This window comes from Sylvia atricapilla, chromosome 2 (genome assembly GCF_009819655.1).
Source record: "Sylvia atricapilla isolate bSylAtr1 chromosome 2, bSylAtr1.pri, whole genome shotgun sequence".
NCBI classification, from domain to species: Eukaryota; Metazoa; Chordata; class Aves; order Passeriformes; family Sylviidae; genus Sylvia; species Sylvia atricapilla.
The window spans coordinates 6299354-6319593 of NC_089141.1; the positions used below are offsets into that span (position 1 = coordinate 6299354).

General features: G+C 34.0%; 1 protein-coding gene across 1 annotated transcript in view; it reads right to left on the reverse strand.

Annotated features, from left to right (window-relative positions):
* TMPRSS15 (transmembrane serine protease 15) overlaps positions 1-20240 on the reverse strand; it is a 42500-nt gene that overhangs the window by 14510 nt on the left and 7750 nt on the right. The window contains exons 3-13 of the mRNA XM_066338169.1: positions 18721-18829; positions 15927-16036; positions 14919-15056; positions 13688-13837; positions 11318-11420; positions 10713-10863; positions 9378-9519; positions 5679-5768; positions 4295-4420; positions 3688-3819; positions 1080-1190 (exon numbers count right to left, since the gene is read on the reverse strand). Of these exons, the coding sequence (XP_066194266.1) occupies positions 1080-1190; positions 3688-3819; positions 4295-4420; positions 5679-5768; positions 9378-9519; positions 10713-10863; positions 11318-11420; positions 13688-13837; positions 14919-15056; positions 15927-16036; positions 18721-18829 (1362 nt within the window). The remainder of the gene's footprint in view (positions 1-1079; positions 1191-3687; positions 3820-4294; positions 4421-5678; positions 5769-9377; positions 9520-10712; positions 10864-11317; positions 11421-13687; positions 13838-14918; positions 15057-15926; positions 16037-18720; positions 18830-20240) is intronic.

Here is a 20240-nt window from a genome sequence, read left to right on the forward strand (position 1 = left end):
ATGTATTTACATATGCCATGCATATTTTTATATATCTGCATGTAAAAAATGTTGAAATTGATGGACTGTCAGCACACACCTAAAAAATATCTGATCCCTAGTAGAGCTCTTTAAAACAAAGGATTTTTGCTAAACTTAAAGATCACTTTTAAATCTTCTGTTAGTTCTCCAAAGATAGTAAGGAAGAGCAGCTTAGCTGCTGTGCTACGCCAAACATGATCTTAGCATTAGTCTTATGTTTAAATTACTGTTTTAGAGAATCTAATTTCCCTGCTGTGTGAAATGAATTAGTACACTGTGCACATGCATTTTTGAAAGAACCACTTTACCAGAGAAATAAGGAATAGCAGTGAACGAGGGGTGCTGCTTTTGAAGCTGTGCCATCCATTCACTCCACAGAGACCAGGTGGGCTGGAGGGTGACGTGTTATAGTTTGGCTTCACACCCACAAAGCTATTTGGGAATTTCCACCAAGAACAAGTTTATTCTCTACCCTGCACTGCAGAATTTTTACTGCTGTAAGACTCAATTACAGCAAAACCCAGTAGAATTTGGAGATATAAAATGAATACAGAAGAAAACCATATGTTGAGTTTTCATTTAATTTTGAGGTCATTATAAACAACCACAATTTTGAGCACAGAGGAGCTTCCTACCTTTTCCAGAGTTCTTCACCAGATTCCATACACTATCTTGGTAAAGTGTTTTTCTGGCCCTGACATACTCAGTGAGATGCTGCTGTGCAAATTGGCATGGTCTGCATGCATCTGCAGCATTCTACGTTAGCTGAGGTCCTGTGGCTGTTTTCCTAGGCAATTCCTGCCAGATAAACAAGGCTTAGGTTGGATACTAGCAAAAATTTCTTCCCAAAGGATTGTCGCTATTGGGACAGGCTGCCCTGTGAAGTGGTGGAGTCACCATCCCTGGCAGGATTTAAGACATGCAGACATAGCACAGAAGGTCATGATTTATCACTGAACTTGGCAGTGCTGGATTAATGGTTGGACTTGATGCTCTTAACAGTCTTTCTTTCCCAACCTAAAGGATTCTATTATTTCATTTTTTGAAGGAAACCTTACTGCATTTTGCTTCATCAGAGCCATCTTCACAGTGAGGGATGTTGTCACACAGGTTGTCCAATGGGATGCATTTCCCACTACCACACTGATGCTCATCAGCTGTGCAAGCCCCTGAAGGGAGACAAGAAAGGAAAATTAAACTGTAGTTGTGAGGAAGGTTGATGTTCACAGGAGATCTTATAGTTCACCTGAAGAAAACTATGTAGATAGTATGAAGAACCTTTAGTTTCCTTTTCTTTCCATTTCCATCCATCTTTCTTTCAAAATAAAGATAATTTTCAGACAGACAGAAGCTAATTAAGAGTAAAATCTGTGATACTCTGCCTTGTAACTTCTGCTCTAGTTAGAGTTGCTCAGTTAATAGTGTTCTTCCATTGCAACTGATAATCATGGGATTGAAAAGTCAAATCCTTAGTCAAAAGTGACTAATGATTCAAATTTTCAAATGATTCAAATTTTCAAGTGTTCAACACTTTCACAAACTTTAGAAACTTTAAACTCTGTCAAGTCAAGAATATGAGCAAAGAGGCAAGAGCAGAGAGAGCTGTGTCCTTCTGAAACCTGATTGTAAGGAAAGGAGGAAGAGACAAAAGTAAATGGAATGAATGAAGAAAGCATTCATAAAAGTAGGATTAAACTACTTCAGAATCAGTTATACAATAAATAAATAAAAGCAAATGAAGGAGAGACTGAATGTAAAGTTATAATTATTTCTGTGGCCAAAGAGTATTTTTAATGGCTTCATTTGTATTACAGGAAATATACAGTCATAAACTTAAATTCTATCAAAAAATTGTTTCTTTTACCTTCCTGGACTTACTGACAGAAATATTTAATTATCCAGAAGTCTTATTTAAAGCAAGATAAATGCTTTACTTCTAAATTTTTAATATTCCTATAAAATTATTTATTAATCTATCAGCATGGCCTGTATCAAATGGAAGCAGAATATGGTTTATAAAAGGCTTGAACCAGATTTTAAACATTTAATGTCCATAACTAATGACAGATATTCCAAAGAACTTAGTTCTTAATTGACAGTGTTTTTTACTACATTGCATATGGCCAAAAATTATTTCTGTTAAAATAATTCTTACTTTAAAAAAACCAATATTTCATAGAAAAAACAAGATACAAAGAAAAATCTGCTTTTCTTCTAAAGTTAATTTGTTTACTGACAATCCTTTTATCCTTAGGCCCGCTTGCTAATGGTATTAGTCTCTGCCCTTTGGCGGCGAAGATCATGAATAAGCATAATTCTTCTGCAAATGGATCTTTTAAAATATATTTTCCAGAACTGGCAATGGCCACTCTGAGAATTCTGCCTTGCTGAGCTTAATTTTCACTTTATGAAATATGGGCAAGGCTGGACTAGCAAGGATGCTGAACCAGCTAAAACAAAAAGGCAGAGAGCTGTTGGACTGAACAAGTGTGATAGAAAAGGTAGAACCAGAAGCACCAAAGTTGTCTTATTGACATATAAACTAACATCTCAGTCTTGCACAATGGGATTAAACAGAGTTAATTTTAAAAATTATATAAATCAGAAGTTATATAAATTAAAATTGTTAATTTTACAAACGTAGACCAGAGGTGAAGACTTAAAATAAATATTAAGAAAAGTAATATTATTATTACTACTGTGAATCCATAAAAAAATCTGCCACTAGTTAAACATATTGGGAGAGACTTGCCATTTCTGAGAGCTAAAGTAAGAAAAAGAGCCTAGATCCTTGTTGACTTTCTGTTCAGGTAAATGAATGATACTTCACACATCTCTCAATACATATTGCTTTTTTTTTCTCTGTTTTTCTCCTGTCAGACTTCCATAAATACAAAGTCTATAATTAATTCAGTCAAGATTTGGCCTAGATTTAGTATAATTATTTGTCCTGCTAAGTGTATTACTGTTCCATGTAATTTGCATTATGCTTCATTTTGCATATTTTGGATAGTTGATTGCTGAATTATGAGTGACAAGTCTAATTGCAGTCCCCAAGAAAATCAAGAGCCTTCCAGTAGGGATTTGGCTGGAGCCAGAAACATTGCTGTCCAAATATTTAAGAGACTAGATCTTAGATTATTCACACACATAAGACTAAATTTTTAAAGATGCAAGAAGGACCATATTGCAAATATTGATCAGAGCTACCACATAGAGTTTTCTCTTCTAGTGCATGTTATCAATAACAAATATTTTATTAATGCACATAATAAAATATTTTATAAATGCACATAAGTTAAACACACCTTAACGACACCATGAGATTATTTACAAAGTGATTTTTTTTTTTTACTTGGGTTTTTATAGGCAGTAGTTAGTGTTGGCCTTCTTAACATCTGAAAATATTTTGGTCATAATATTGAGTCCATTTTCCACATAATATCACAGAGTTCCACATGATCATAGACATTGCCCAATTACACTAAAAGACAAACCCATCACTTTTTGTGCCAGGAAATATAAAGTACAGGTGAGTAACCAGCCTTTTTTCCATTTACATTTTTCTGCTGAGCAAGTGCTAAGAGCCGCTTTGCACTCTTCACGTTTTCTGAAATATTTTTGGCAGTGGTATAACCTCTTAAATACAAAGGTTCAGATGCTTACTTAGATGGTAGCCAGTAGTAAAATTTGCAAGAAATCCCTTCCTTGTTGTAGACTCGTCTGTCCGGAGGATCACTGTCATCTGGTTTGTTGTAGAGAAGACATCTGGCAGTGGGCCTTTCTCTGTGTAGACAGCTATTCACCAGGAAAACATGAGTGAAAACATGAGTGCATTCAGCTTATTCAGTTCACAACTATTTCAAAATGTTTCGGGTTCCAAATGAAATCCTGTCACCACAGGGAGGTAGCTGCTCCCCCAAATCTGGCTGCTGCCAGACTGCCGTGGTCAGACTCAACACCAGATTTGACTAATCAGCTTAGAACAATGAGAGCTCAGCTAAGAGATTATCCATCTGGTTGTCCACACATGTGAACAGTCTGATTTACTGAGAAGTTGATTTCCCGTGGATTGCATGGAGAACTGAGTACGTGCCAATGTTTTGGGAACCTGATGCCACATAGAATATGCTTTCTAAAATTTTCCTCTGAATTTCTAAGGCCGTAAAAATGCAAATGGGATGAATGGATTTTAATCTCCTTGACACTATATCCATCAGTTTGCTCCAGCTGTCTGGTTACGTTCATTTTAGTGCCCCTTGCTGCTACTTGCCCAAAAGTAAGGAATCTGGTCCTCTGCCATCTCTGACTTCAACCACATCATTAATACTTTCCAGATCAAAATCCTCAAAATGAAGTTGAATGTTTTTTCCATTTTCAGCATTCAAGTACCACACACCTGGAAAATAGTAACACACGCACAGTTACACAAATTGCCTTTTCAGTAGTTACATTTACTATGCCATTTTCAAGCTGAAGTGCTTTGGGGGAGAAAAAAAGATTCTCCAAATTTGTTAACAATCACTCAAGAAATTAAGAAGTTTAAATCTTGTATTTAATAGCTGTCAAGATCCAAAATTCTATAGTTTCTAATTCTTAAAACATTTTTGAAAACCAGTTTTAGGGTTCTATGACATATACATGTGTTTTTCTTCATTCATGTCAGCTGTGAGTTTCTCCAAAGTACTAAAGCTCATTCTTTTCTGACTGTGACAATGTGACAAAAAGTCTTGTCACTTAAGTCTCATTTGATAGTAAGATAATTTTATAATCAGTCACAGAGGCCTGTCTTTCAAGTTAGAATAGCTTTTTGCTTCTGTTTAGCCTATACTTTCTCATGTTTAATCTAAGTGTGGATACTATGGAAATCTTGTAAAGATTCCATAAAAAAATTTTTTTTTTTCATGGAATGAAAATTATTTTCCAACTAGCAGGAATCTCATTTGGCGCCTTGTGGAATGAATCCTGGAAATGTGAAATGTATCTCAAGTGGAACAGAAACATAAAATGACAACTCTTATGATTACCATCCCAGCATAATTCCCCAGGACTGAAGGAATAAATAATTAAAATTTCATTAAGAGGCAATGATAAAGGTCTCTTCCTTGCTTTTTCCATCAACAAGACACAGTGGACATCCTTGAAGCATTCACTTTTGCTGGCTCTCATTTAATCTAAATCAAGTAACTTCAGTAGAATAACAATATCTTCTCACTAGTATGTTAATAAATATTCAATAAAGAGAGGATTCTTTACATAATTCATGCACATATTCTTTGCCTCTAGAAAACTCGAGCCATTTAACAGCAGAAGTGATGATATTAACCTGGCAAATACACCAGGTTATGGTAAAGTGGGGGCTTTCATCCCCTTGTGTATAAAGACATTTGACATAACAGGCAGGATAGAATTTGCCTGTCTGGGCCAATTCCTTTGGATTCTGGTTCTCTTCATCCCTTTTTAATCAGCTGGCATGTGTTTCCTTAGCTTCCTCTCAGTACCATGTAGAATGCAGTTAAAAGATCCCACTGTATATACCTTAGATATTTTTGTTTTATTTTGTTTTGTTGGACAGCATCTGAGTTGGAAAGCAGATTTAATATCTTTAATTTTATATGGTTAAACTTCTCCTGAAGATTTGGAAATAAATTACTTACATGAAGCTAGGTTAGGGTAATTGTTTGGAAAGTTTGCAGAGCTGAATGTATTGTTTGGCTCCCAGAGTTCAAATGGCCCTCCACAGTCAGCTGAAAAAGAAAACATTTCAAGAACACAATTAACCTGCTGTCTTCATTTTTAATGAAATCTGTGGTAAAAATGATAATCTGTAAAAGCAATTTTTGTGATTATTGGTCTGCATGCTGTACCCATGACAGAAGTATGAAGAATGTGATACAGTCATCTGTCTCATTTACTAGCACAGTAGTAAAAAAACTAAGAAATGTTGAGGATAAGAGAGGTCCCCAAATATAACCAGTTCATACACTCTGCTTGTATGCCTTAATTGTCTGATCAGTCTTAGAATCACAGAATCATTAAGGCTGGAAAAGACCTCTGAGATCACTGAGTCCAGCCTTTGACCAAGACCTTGTCACCTCTGCAACTTGCACTGAGTCCAGCTGTTTCCTGAGCACCTCCAGGGACAGGGACTCCACCACCTCCCTGGTATCCCCTTCCAGTGCCTGACCACCCTTGCCATGGAGAAATTATTCTTGCATCATCATCAAATCTTAAGCTCTTTTTGTCATCTAGCAAGCAAACTTTCAGCAAAAAACTACAAACCTCTTTTACCATTGCTTTGTTTTCTTCAGGACCCCAAAATCTTTTACAGCTAAACCTTCTCAGTGGTTAAAAGTTTCATTTGCTTTTTCCTTAAAACAACTGTTCTAGTAGGAAATAACTTTATAATAAAAAATGTATATGTACATTTTTAATCAATAAAAATTAATTAAATTAATAATTTTTTTCTAAAAGCAAATATTTTAGATATGTGTACACACATATACATGCACACATATATACATGTACACACATATACATGGGCAAAACTAACTGTACTCTATATATTCACTATTCTGTGTCAATATATGATTTTGATGGTGGTTTACACCCCAAATAGGTCAGTTTAAAAACTTTACTTACTATTGAGAAATAATATTTATTTTCATTTTAGCCATCATAATGACTGAATAAACCATGAGAATGAATTTTTGTGTTTTCTCACTTTTGTTGCTCACAATTACTTCATTCAAAAATGAGGAGCAGTGCTCCTCCACTTGCTTCAGGAAATAGTAGTTAAGGCAAAACAGCTTTATTTTCTTTATTTTTTTATTTTTTTATGTTTTATTCCTTTAAGTAAAATTGTGTGAATTTACTGTTGTTGTTTTGTTTGTTTGATTTGGTTTTTTGTTTGTCTGTTTATTTGGTTTTTGTTTTTAACTCTCAGACTTTGGTTAAACTTTAATACTTTCTTCCCCACCCCTTATAGCTCAAATTTGCATGCCATGATGTCTGACAGCATCACACACTCTGGCCCCCTTGGTTGGGGACTACATAATCTACAAACCTACCAAGTCTGACCACTGAATCCCACTGGGAGAAAGCTAAAAAAAACCCTCCAAAAAACCAACAACCAAAAAAAATCACTCCAAAACCAAGAAAAAAACTGAATATCCCCACAACAGCTATTTTCTAGAACTTCCTATTTCACTGAATCACTCCTGGCAAGAAAAGCTGAACTGTTAACAATCTCATCTGGACTAATAAGTATATTGTGTTTCAGCCATATGGCTCACAAAACCGATTATTTTCTATAAATACCATGAACAATAGATAAAGACTACATTTTTATTTTAATGGACTATTACTGCATGTGAAATCTGATCTGATGTTGACTACATGTAAGGTACATTAGAAGTGCTCTTGTCCTAGCATGGTAAAATGAGAGAAGACATTTAATTTACTCATGTCTTGAAATAATGTTTTAAAAATTTCCAGTGATCTTTAAACATTTAATTCATATGGAGTTATTAATTAGAGAACTAAATAGTAATCACTACCAACAATCTTGGTACAAACTAAACAGATGATTTTCTCAACAGTTTAGAAATTATATATGGCCTGTGTCTCTGTCTTTTGGCCAAAACTTCAGTTTATATTGACATACATATCTTCAGTGTGGAATGTACACTGTCTTTTCCACACTCTTTTTTGTGTTAAAAGAGAAATTATAAATTAACATAAAGATGAAAGCAATCTTTGTTATAGATGAAAGTGTAAGGTGACAGTCTTGTTCAAAAGACAAAAGCAAATCCGGCTTTCTCATGCCACCATCAAAAATATCCTTTCTTATGTTTCAAGGAGCTTTTGTGGCACTGTGAATGATGTCAGTGACTCGTGCTGAAGCTCTAATTCTAGTAAAATAAATTGATTAAGCTCAGTTTCTTTTATGTCTTGTTTATGATTGTGACATTTGTAGTGAAATCATTAGTGTAAGTTGATATTCATCAAAGTAAGCTCATCCTTCCTTGAAGATGATTGATAACATTCACTTTCTTTTCATCAGGTTACAGATGACATGTGGTAGCATGTCCCAACAAAATTAGGAAAATAAGGTGGGTTTTTTTTCCCCAGAAACAGACTAACACTGTCCTTTTTTATCATGGATCTCTTTAATCTCTTTCATAAAGAATTATAAGCCATATTACCATGTCCCTTTTTTGAATGCTAAAGTTTTATGACCATGCATTGGGTAGAGATCTGTAGTTTGATATTCCTTTGGTGTTTTTCAGAAGCACTCAGCTACTATTTACCACGGGGTCATTCTACCAGTAATCATTATTCTGGTTCTAATTTGTGAGGTGTGTTTACCCACAGCCCCTGAAGGTTAGCAGGAGGGGGCAGACATCAGCATCTCTCTACAAAATTATTTTGATAAAAATTGCCGTGGAATTCCAAAACTCATTTTGAGAAACCATTACTGAAATGACTACTGTTAATAAAATTTCATTTTGCTGACAGACACACTTTGTTGAACTTTACCTCCCCAAGTCTCGTGATGGAGCTCTAAAAGTGCATTTTACTCTTACATTTAGAAGGTTTTTTCTTACCTGTCTTGATGCAGTAGATTTGGAAGTGACAGATTTGAAAGAATAATGATATTAGTATACAGTGTTTCAACATTATTACAATGCAAACAGTCTGACTAAAATTTTAATTTAGATAATTTTTATTTATTATATGTTGTCAAAAGAAGAACCAGCTGTGCTTTGAAAGGCTCAGTAAATCTAATATGGCAGCCCTGGAACATGCTCAGTGTTTGTTTTAATGATTTGAAGCCATGTATCAATAGGCCTTTTCTAGAAATTTTTTTCCCAAAATTTCATCAACTTTCAGAATAAATTATAAAGCAAGCTCTATCAGACATTTTTAATGATTTTTCCAGAAGCTCTATTTATATTTGTTTTGGTTTTTGCATTGAATGTGCTTGGATTTGTTTAACATCATATAAAGCCTTTCTTCTCCCTTTTATATAAGTGATCTAGATTTATAAGGGTGATCACAGGTATTTTCTCAGTTTTTTTCTGTGAGATTTTCCTGCTTAGCTCTGTGAAACTAGAATGTTTTGAGGAAGCTCAAACTGCTGTGCTTTCCTCTAAAACACTGTGCAGCTGGAAGAGTTTGGATCAAGATGTACAACCTGTTTGGAGAGGCATGGAACTCCATGTTAGTGTGTTAACCTGAAGATAAACTTATAACGCCAAGAGAGGTTTTTATAAAACTGATGTTGAAAATTCTGACCCACTCCAACACAAATACAGCAGTAGGAAATCAACAGTGATTTAGTGTTTACTTACTAGGAACTAAAGGAGTGGTAGGAACAGTTGGCCTCGCAGTTGGCTCCACATAATTTTCTTCATTACACTTCCCCTTTGTCAGGCCAATGTCATCCACGGCAATATCACTGGCACCACGCCTTTTAAAGGCATCAAAAATCACCTGAAGTCAGGAAGAAAACCCAAGAATTTTATAATTTAATGAGCCATTTTTACCTTCTTACTTATCACTCTTCTGTGTTTTCTTGGATGTTCTTATTTCCACTGTAATCCACACTGGTGCTACATTCAGGGGAAGGCACTGGGGGATGAGACAGAATTCCTCACAAAACAAAGCAGCACTATACAAACTTGTGGATCATTCTAAGGAATATAGTAGCTTCATTTAAATGATTAAAAAATATTCAATACCTTTATACGTGCAATTTTATTAACAACTCTGCATTGCTCGTCAGCCCAAACTTCTCCTGAACTAATGGCTCAAAAAACTAAAATGAATCTCATTTGTTCTTTACTCTTCTTTAATAGCCACATATTTAAAGTAATCCTGCAAACAAGGAATTACTGCTGGTGAAATGCAGTTAGATTGCAGTATAGCAATCTTCTTGAGATCATATGTGGTTACATATCTCCTGGAAGTCTAATGCTGCCAGGTCAGAGATGCATTTATTTCCTCAGATGTTGAATGCGTCTTTCTAGCAGTGCTTTGCCAGAAATCAATCAAAACTACTGTAGCAGGGCAAACCATCCCAAATAGCTATAAAAAGAAATTGTTTTCAAAAGAGAGGTGCTGAAATAATTGTCTGGAATAAATCTCCTCCTTTTGTTTACAGATAAGGCAGTTGTTAATCATGTGGTGTCAAAACCAGTTCCATCTGCAACATAGTTTCAGTGGATTAATCTGTACGTAATTAGTGAAAACACAGATTCACAGTCTGAAGCAATTTAAATTACAATCTTCTCATAGCTAAGTGCTTCACATAACCCTCACTACTGAGATTTTATATTACACAGCAGATTTTGACAGGATTTGAACACTCTTGTTTTGTGAAAAGCTCTCATGATAATATTCATTCTTCCTTGACAATAATCAGGTTTTCTGTTTTCTGAAATATTAATAATTCAAGTTCCAGTGTAGGAAAAGGGGCTATGAGAATTCAAATGGGGATTCCAATCTTCTGCATGATAATATTTATTTGATGGCATGAATTGTTAAATGATACTAAGAATTATCTTCAGAACAGTGGAATTCTGGGTTCATTTCACAGAAAACTCTTTCATTTATTTTAGTTTAGCTAAAATGAATGAAAAAAACCAAAAAAACCCCCCAAAAAAACCAAAAACAGCTGAACAAACCTTGAAATCAGATGTTTCATTTAAAGTTACTTGTCCATAATTCCAGTTGTTTCCATAGTTTCCTTCTTTCTTGAAAATGATCTTTTCCTCACCACGCTCATCACTTATGCTAACACTTAAAAGGTAAACATTTTCTGCATACATGAAATACCTAGGGAGGGAAAAGCATTTTGGTATCATTAGAATAAAGTCAAATTCCTTGAAAAAACATTGCTCTTTTTTATTTTATAGTGTTTTATGAAATTAGGATTAATTTGAAGTGAGCATGAAAATAATATTAATTGTATGTTTAAATTACACCTGGAATTCTAGAGGTCCAGTTAAGCTTCATGACAAAGAACATTTCAAGGATTCTTGATACCATTTTTGAATAGAAATGAATATTGGATACAGGGTGAAAAAGAAAACACATTATAGCAAACGGCAGAAGTCAAAGCTATGAAGGAGCTGAATTTCAGGCCTGGACCTGAGACTGATTGTGGAAATTCAAACAGGACCAGGCTGGCATTGCTGACACGTTGAGTAGGATCAATATTTTATATGAAAGAAAGCTCTTTGGGTATATTGTTAAACAAAATACAGGTTTAGGAATTATGTAACCATACCAAAAGCTTAGACAATAGGTATCTGAAGGGACCAAAGGCAAACTCAGAATCCGGACTCGCTGTTCCATGAATCCAAGTCCAATGGGTGTTGAAATATAAAATCCTGCAAGATAATGATCACACTTTAGCCAGGACAGAAGAACATCCTTTTTAATGTTTCACTTATTGAATCAGAATTTTTACATTAAAAATAACATCAAGCACAGATAGTGTTGCATGATTTGGAAGATTCCTGACAGAGGAAATGTGGATGATTACCCCAAGATATGTTCGTCCCAAGGTATGTTCATCAGTCAATGATATATTAAATTGAGCTTTTAAGTTTCTTGGATACTCCTCAGAGCTAGATAAGCAAAGGGAAACTAGTTCTTTTCAAGTTAGTGGGAATCCTGCCTTATATTCAGTGAAGGCAGCAATTCTCCTGGGTTTATAAAAAATATCTTCCTGTTTGATAATGCTTATGATTTTGCAGAAGAATTTCCCAACATTTTCATAATTTACATTCACATGCCAATGGGAGATACAGATTTTGTATTGAGAGGGTGACAGAATGACTAGGTGAATATTTTATAGCTTGGTGAGGCATTATTAACAAACAAAACTGCCCTTTATTTTTGAAATTGAGTTTGTAGCTTCTTCTGAGATAATTTGTTGCAGCTGGGAATTTGGACCTCTTGTTGCCATATGAGGCCAGGCCACAGAAGCACTGGGATCTTTCATAAGAAATGTAAATTTAGGCAGCTTTAAAATAAAATTGTTGTTTTATTCAAGTAATGGGTGTAATCTCATATTTTCTTCTATCTATCTAATACATATATATACAAATATTATACCAATAACATTTAAAAATTAATAGAATTATATTAATTAAATTTTATATATTGCATTCTGTTATTTATACTTCCAGATTATCTTGGTTTTTCATGTGGGAGGCTAAAATTCCTGAAAATTATTCTGAAATCCAAACCAGGCCATTAAGTTCCTCTGTTGACTTAGAGAGTATTAAAATACACGTGGTGTCTAATTTAAAGAGTAAAGTTATTCGTATAGTCAAAGGGACAGTTCTCTATCTTTGTTTCATCAATTCTCTGAGCATTCAGATTCCACTTTTGAATGTGCATTAAGGTATTTACTTTTCAAGAGCAGAGAAATCAAGAGAGAGACTTTCACTGAATGCAATATCTTGTTAATAAGAATGAAATTTACTCAAAATAGAGGTCATAGAAATTTAAATATACAACATAATGGGAACATTATACATAGGAACATTACATATAGCAGCTAAGACTTGGCACAAGAAAACAGGGAGCACCTAAAATAGATAAACATTTTCAAGAGAGAGAAATCATTGTCAAGTGTTTTATAAAACAAATTTTACATTCTTTCCTCTGATTTGCATTCTAGGAGCCAAGTTAGAAGACAAAATAATGTTATGAAGATTGTTTAGAAAATAAGCATTTACTCAAAGAGAGATGAATAATTTCTATTTGATAAAGTACAGAATGCTATTTTTCTTTTCGGAGGATTCTTTCAGAATAATTTGCAATTTTTCCACTTATTTGTCACTGAATAAGATTTATGTAAGTCATGCATAGAATACATATAACCATTGCAAAATCCAATTTATATTTTATCTAGTTTTAGCTGGACTGACAAATCAGCTGAGAAAGTGGTTGTATGACTTTATTGATGAAGGAAAAAAAAAAAACTTACAGAGTCTAATTCTGGTATAAGGATTCATGATACACTCAAAATCTGATTCCAATCAGTATTTATTTATTTTAAACAAATACCACTTTTGATAAGACCACTCCTCAAATTGAGTTATTTAATTGTAACGTGTGCTGGAGTGTTTGTGTGTTTGGCATAGCTGGTGCTTTTTCTGTGCAGTAACTGGGAGCACAAATGCCCCCTATAAACTTCAGGTCAACTTTATTTAAATCAAAATTATTTTGTGACAAGCATAAGGATGTCAGCAGCAGAGAGGGATGAAACAGAAGTGATTTGCCTAATAATGCAAAATAATGCAATTATACTTTTTTCTCCCTCAAGTTAAACATACAGGGTTTTAACCTGTAACATTTTTTATCAACAAAAATTCCTTTCTCAGATAGAGCATTTTGGTGTAGTAATGGCATTGAAATTTTTAGTACCTCAGACTTAAATAATTTTACTTATTCTTTTATTGTTTTTCTTTTAATTTTGGATATTTTCACAAGATGGTAATCAGTAGCATAAAACATTTTGTTTGGTAGCTCTCACATTTTTATGGCAAAATATCCTCATAATACTACTATGAAGAATCCATGCAGTGATATAAGCTAAATCAAATTTTTACATTTAATCTTCAAGCCACTTTTTTGATCTTACCTGACAAGTTGCCAAATGTGTGATCAAAATCAGGACCACTCATGAAGGGAAAGGTGGGACCCTGAACTCTCTCCCATTCTGAATCATCATCTAAATCTTGCATCCAGAAACAAAAGCCATCTTCAAAAGTGCAATTGATTTTCTCATAATCTGTGAAAAAAAACTTCTGGTAAATAAAAGATGACAGAAATTGTAAGTTTTTTCTCAGAATTATACAGGAAGGAGTGATGAACAATGTAAATTTTTAAATATATTTTAAACCAGCCCACAGTGACTTAATTTCCTCTTTACGCAATGCAACAAAATCACTCAAATAAATGTGTTGGTTGTACTTGTTAATAAAAGGCTATTTTTGAAGGGTAGCCCTACATACTCTTGCACTCATTCACCAACCTTCCTTTCTGATCCTTCTTTTTCTTCTTTTCTTTGCCAAGGCCTGGATTGCTCCAGCAGAAAGGGCTCACCAATAGAGCAGAGTGCTGTGCTCCATGCCCCTGGGATACCCCTTTCTTTCTTTTCATTTTCTCCTCTGCTCATGTGGCTTAGCTGCAGCACCCTCATCACTTTTGTTCTCTTGATATTTCAGTGTTTGTCCATGGTACCTTGAAATGCAGGTCAGGCAGGGCTTCCACATGATAACAACTTGCTGGATGTTTCCTGCAGCATATCCCATCCCAGCCACATTCCCTGTTCACCTCCTGCTCCAAATTTAGCAGCTAAAGGAACCCTCACTTATCCAATTACCAAAGCATGAGTCATATTGCTGCATTTTGTTGTCACTATAGATATACCTCATCCAGACTTCCTAAGGCTTGTTCATCTGAATGTTATTTCTAAATGTTGTTCTGAATCTTTTTTTTTTTTTTTTAAATAAAGATATTGTGGTTAATGATTTCATAGTTTTGAATAATGAACAAACTGGTTGTGAGGAATCTGATGGAGGTGCAGACACAGTTTTATTTACACAGATGAGTTTTGTCAGACATCACCCTGCTGCTAGATACAGGCCTGTAAACCTGTGAATGGCCTTACATAAATAATTTATTTGACCTTTAAGACAGTATGAAATTTTTTTAAAGAGGATCTAGTTGCTGGACTGAGGCCAGAAAATGCTGCTTCCCTTTCCACCTCCATTTTCTCATACTGAAAATGTAGATAAACCAAAATTTTGGGATAAAAAAGAAACAAAACCCCAAACATACACATACACATACCCACAGAGAACACTTACTGCTTAGTTCACTCGCATTAAATGCAGTGTATGTTGCATTAAAGCCATTATAATTCTCTGAATAATCGGACACAAACTGTGCTGTAGCCTCATGAGAGAAAATGTAAATTGTTTCAAGATTGGTCCCTGAGAGAGAAGCTGAAAACAAATAAAAAAACATAGAGTCGGAGAGAAAATAATCACATGTACATTAAAATTTCCAGTGTTGTCACAAAACCACAGTGGATTAGTTTAATGAGTCTTAAGGAATGGTTTTCCTGTAGTACTGTGATCCTGCTACAGTGCCTTCAAACCCTAGAAGCATTTAGCTGTTTGGCTGACACATAAATATTCTGCATATTCCATCTCTCATATCCACCAAAGTGGTATCAGCTAGTATTTTACTATATCTCATTCCCATTCTCTACCTATTTCCAAAAATAAGGATAAATAATAATATATCTTTCTGACTTATCTTTCTATGTTCTATCTCCAGAAAATGTTTTCCACCTCTGATGGAATTCAGCCTTATAGAGTGAGTCTGGTGAAAAATGAATACAATCCCAGTTTTCAGAATAAAATATAGAGACAGAGATAAGGTATGATCAGTATTTCAAGATCTGAGGAAAGTAATGCCATACTTGTAAAGATTTTCAGGGGTTTTCACAGCACTTCTCCCACCAGTTCAGTTTAGATGCTTTCATTTTATGTCACTGTGTGTGATATTACAGGGACTCCTGACAATATATTTCCAATGAAACATGGACCCTACAAGACCATGAGGCTGATGAAGTTGTCAAGATCTTTCAAATAAGGTCTCAAAAAACAAGTAGATATTTCATAATGTATAAGGATTTTATGGGGTCAAATTAAAGGGCAGACAGGTATATTGAGATTGTCTAACAGGGTAGATTTACACTGATCCAGTCTTTCTCCTAAACATGTGCAGCTTTTGATACCTCAAAATGCTTATTTTAGCACTAAGATTTTATTAACGGAAAAGTATTATTAGCTGAAAAATAAACTTACCTCTTAAAATCTTGTTTTGTCCTAATCCTTCAAAAATACTCAATACATCTGCATACTGTTGTGTTTCAAAAGAAGTGAAGTTCAGTTTAATGGACAACCCTTGAGGCACTCTAAGGCAACAAGAGAAACATAAACTCAAAACTGAAGTCATTGAGTGCTTGAATGATAAATTCAGAAGCAACATGAAATTATATTAATCAAGATTATTAATCAAGATGGTTTATTTTTCTAACTTTTAGCTTGTAAAATTCCAAAGGAATTTGGCGTAAACCTTTTGTAACAGTGTGCATACACCCTTATGCACTGGAGTTAAGTATGTTCTAGAAACTGAATATTCTAAACTCTAGAATGTGACAATAAGTTCTAGAAACAGTTTTTTGGATGGTTTTGGCTGGGTTTTGTTGTCCTCTCATTGAAATGCAATCAGGTTTTCATACATGTTACTCTGAAATATCTCACTGCTCAGGTAGACTTCCCAAAGCCAGAGGAATAGTATCAAGATATCAATATGAACAGCAAGATATTAAAATCTCTTTCCTGAAAGTCCAAAACAGTGTTTTTTATGGCAAAAACGGCATTTGCATGTAGATTTAATGATCTCAAACCCACTCTTTGGGAAATTGTTATAAATCCAAACCATCACACAAAAAGTTTAATGATAGAAGTCACTCGAAGTAAAGTGTAAAAAATCTTGGCCGTATTTTCCTACAGTTTTGCCTCATGGGTAATCTATATTTATTTTGTTCTCCCATTTTCTTTCCACTTGACACATATGGTAGTCCAAATTCTAAAACACTACTACCATCACTATCAGCTTAGCTACCACTACATGGGTTTTTTCAGAATTAAGAGACTCAATGAAAATACACTTTCAACAACAATCTGCTGGTGCTTATCAGTAGTGATTAGTAGAGAAGTGTGAAGTAAATACTTAGATATTTTGCCTTTTAAATTTTGTTGTTGTTGTTATTTTATATTTTTCCAGCGGGAAGAAAGAGTTTTGGTTAGAGAAGAGTAAAACATATAGTTGAAAAGTTCAAGGAGCTAAACTTTCAGAGAAATATGGAGCTTATTGCTCTTTTTAGAAGGAGCGGAGATTGGATCTTCATTTTGCATTAAATGGCATGAAAATGGGAAAGCTCTTCCTAAAGATAATAGGGAAATATTTCTAGACAAAGGCAGGCACAAGAAAAATCCAATCTCAGATGTATCATAGGTTGCTTTTTAGCATATTTTTTTCTAGGGATAATAAAAAACGTAGGTGACTGGAAAACCCAAAAGGTTCCCTCATGGAAACAACTCTGAAAGAAAGACAAAATTTGAGTGTCACCTTGATTTTTTTTAAGCCTTTACTCTCAGTATTGCCAGATTTTTTTTTTAAAGCAGGTAAGTGGAAAATAAATTGAGATGTTTGTTTTTGTCATTTTTCAATCTGTAATTACACATATCTGCAGAACCTCTACCGTTATTATTTGCAACTGCTCATGATTCTTTCCAAAAAGAAATTTTTATTAGCTACATACACATAGATATCTACCTAATACAATGCTTCTTGCAGCTATAGCAGCACTTGGAGCAGCATTGACAGTTTAGAAGGAAGGAGGGCTCTTGGGCCATTTACATTATTTACTGTGCTCAAATTCTGCACTGCCACGAAATGAGGACACTAGGCTGGCATATTCTGAAGGAAAAAAAAAAAAATCTTGTTCTTTTCCCGGGACACACCTGCATTTTAAAGCCAGGTGTTGCCAGTAATTGCTGGTGAGCTAGCACTGAAGATGAGAAGGAAAAATGCACTAAAAAGAAGGAAAACTAGGATCTCAAGGTGAAGATGAAAGTTCTGAAAAAAATCAAAGCCTATCAATTTCAAAGGAGCCTTTGGAATGAGAAGCCCAAATCTTTTCCAATGTTAAAGGCAATTTCTTAATTTCCTTTGAAATCTTCTGCCAAATTAATACTTCTCAGAATCAAAGAACAGCTGCTATTACAAAACCATAATAAGAACTGCTGCCTTTCAAAGCAGTAATTTCCATATTATAGGAGGGATTTTTTAGGACTGTCTGACTTGTGATCATCTAAATTTTTTTTTAAGGTAAGTATTTTGGATGAGATTTATCATATAGTGTGGCTATCTATCTTTTTTTTTTTTTTTTCCTGGCCTAAGAACTAGACCTAGAGAGTTAAAAATCAAACAGTTGTCTCTGTCTATAGATATATATAACCTTGATTTAAAAAAATCACTTGTGCCTTAGGCTTAAAAGGCATTTGGTGCTATTATATAAAATGCTAATTTTGCAATTCTAAAACATATTCCTAAATTACATGGGTACACAGGTACTCAACTCACAAATGAAATCTTTACACCTAAGTGACAAGAGAATTATTGAAAAGTCTTTCTCTTAAGTAAGTTACCTCATATAAAGCCATTACTGGAGTACTACTATTTAATATAATCCTTTGAAAAAAAGAATTACAATTATTTTAAGTTATGTGATTTGAATTTATTTTGAATTTATAATTATGTATCTCTGGATCTATATAACACACAAGATTTCTCAAAATTGTACCCAAGAACTTTTGTAAATGAAAAAAAAAAAAGGATATAGTTATGGAGCTTATGCATGAGGATTTTTAAAGAGAAGTTACATAGATATGAAGGAGAAAATGTTATGACATTTTCTGTGCTGGGATATTTGGGAATAAAACAAATGACATAAGACTATTGTGCAGGAAACAAGATCACTTCATTATTTAAAAAAAATGTTAGGTACAAAACTTTTGAAAAATGGCTTACACTATTATCCATTGGCAAACAATGTCTTCATTATATGGCTTTGGATAATTCATAGAGTGAAAAAACCCAGAGGAACCAGTCAACATGAATTTTCCATCACAAATGGCAGCTGTAAAGATATAATGAAGAACATTTGTCAGAATGACATTTGAAAAGCAGAATCAGAGCCAAAATGTGAATGACCCTGAATACTGGTTTACATGGATTACCTTGGAACTGCTTTGTAAGCAACAATAAGACAAAATAAAATACACTATCAACTTATTCCCATTTCTAAGTCTCATCACTGTTTGATCTCAAAGTAGTATATGAGAAGAAAAGCAGTATAGAAAATTAACTTTTAAATTAGACACAATCCAACTAATCCAAACTAGGTTAATCCAATCCAAATAATTTAAAACTAGCTACTGGATTTACCTAATCCAATTCTTACTTTCATTTTACTCTTATTTTTATAAGGAAACAGGATCTTGCCTTACCAGTTCTTATCTACAACCACTTCACATCAGAAAACTTTGTTTATACTACCAGAAACCATTTGATATCACGTGAATAAAAGCAAAAGGGGATATGTTTGACTATTGTTATCTCTACTTTTATGAGCTTCCTGGTTCCTTGCCTTCTATATTACTGAGTACTCGAAGAGATAAGAAGATGTCCCAAGTTTCCAGCTATTGAATTCATTCTGCTGAGGTAAATGTCATTTATCATAATCTATTTTTTTCAAAAGACTTTTATTAGTTTCATTTATTTGGCGTTAATATTTTGTTCTATCAAAGTTCTTCACATCACTTCACAAAAAGGAGAAAAAAAAAAAGTAGTTTTAAGCCTCAGCAAGATTGTAAACGATAATTCATGAAGAGGGTTTTTTTGGTTGTTTTTTTGTTTCAGCAACACTGAAGAGCTGCTGAAGGTTTTGCTGCATCTCTTGAACATTATGTTAGGAATCTGCCTAATGATGTTTTCTCTTCAGTTGTTCAAAAGTGTCATAGAGCTTTCACATAAGGATAAAATCAGTACCACTCATGATTATCTGGAGAGGTAAGGACAAGTTCATCAACTTGAGGCAGATGTTCAGAAATTATACAGGACTTTTGACTAATTTCAGAAATTAAACCATACCTATAATCATGGTACAAATTACAAATAACTAATTATATTGAAAACAAAATGGGAATTTTATTGAGCATAATTCTCCTCTGGGAAATGATCTATAAAAGAATAAATTGTGACTCCTTTTCTGTTCATTTTATAAATGTAAAATGTTTTTTGCCTATCACTGTAGCAAACACAAAATAAAAATCAAACTTTGTTTCAGGCAGCTCTACACCATAAATAAAGATTGTCCAGAATGAACTTTGCCAACATGCCTAATGCATGAGCTCAAATAGAAACATATGCCCTTTTGCAATCTTTGAGAGGAAAACAGAACACATAAGATTTTAAATACATAGAGAGAAAAGGTCCATGAATGAAAGTTATTATTCTATGTTAGCACTGGAGCTGAGTATTGTTATAGA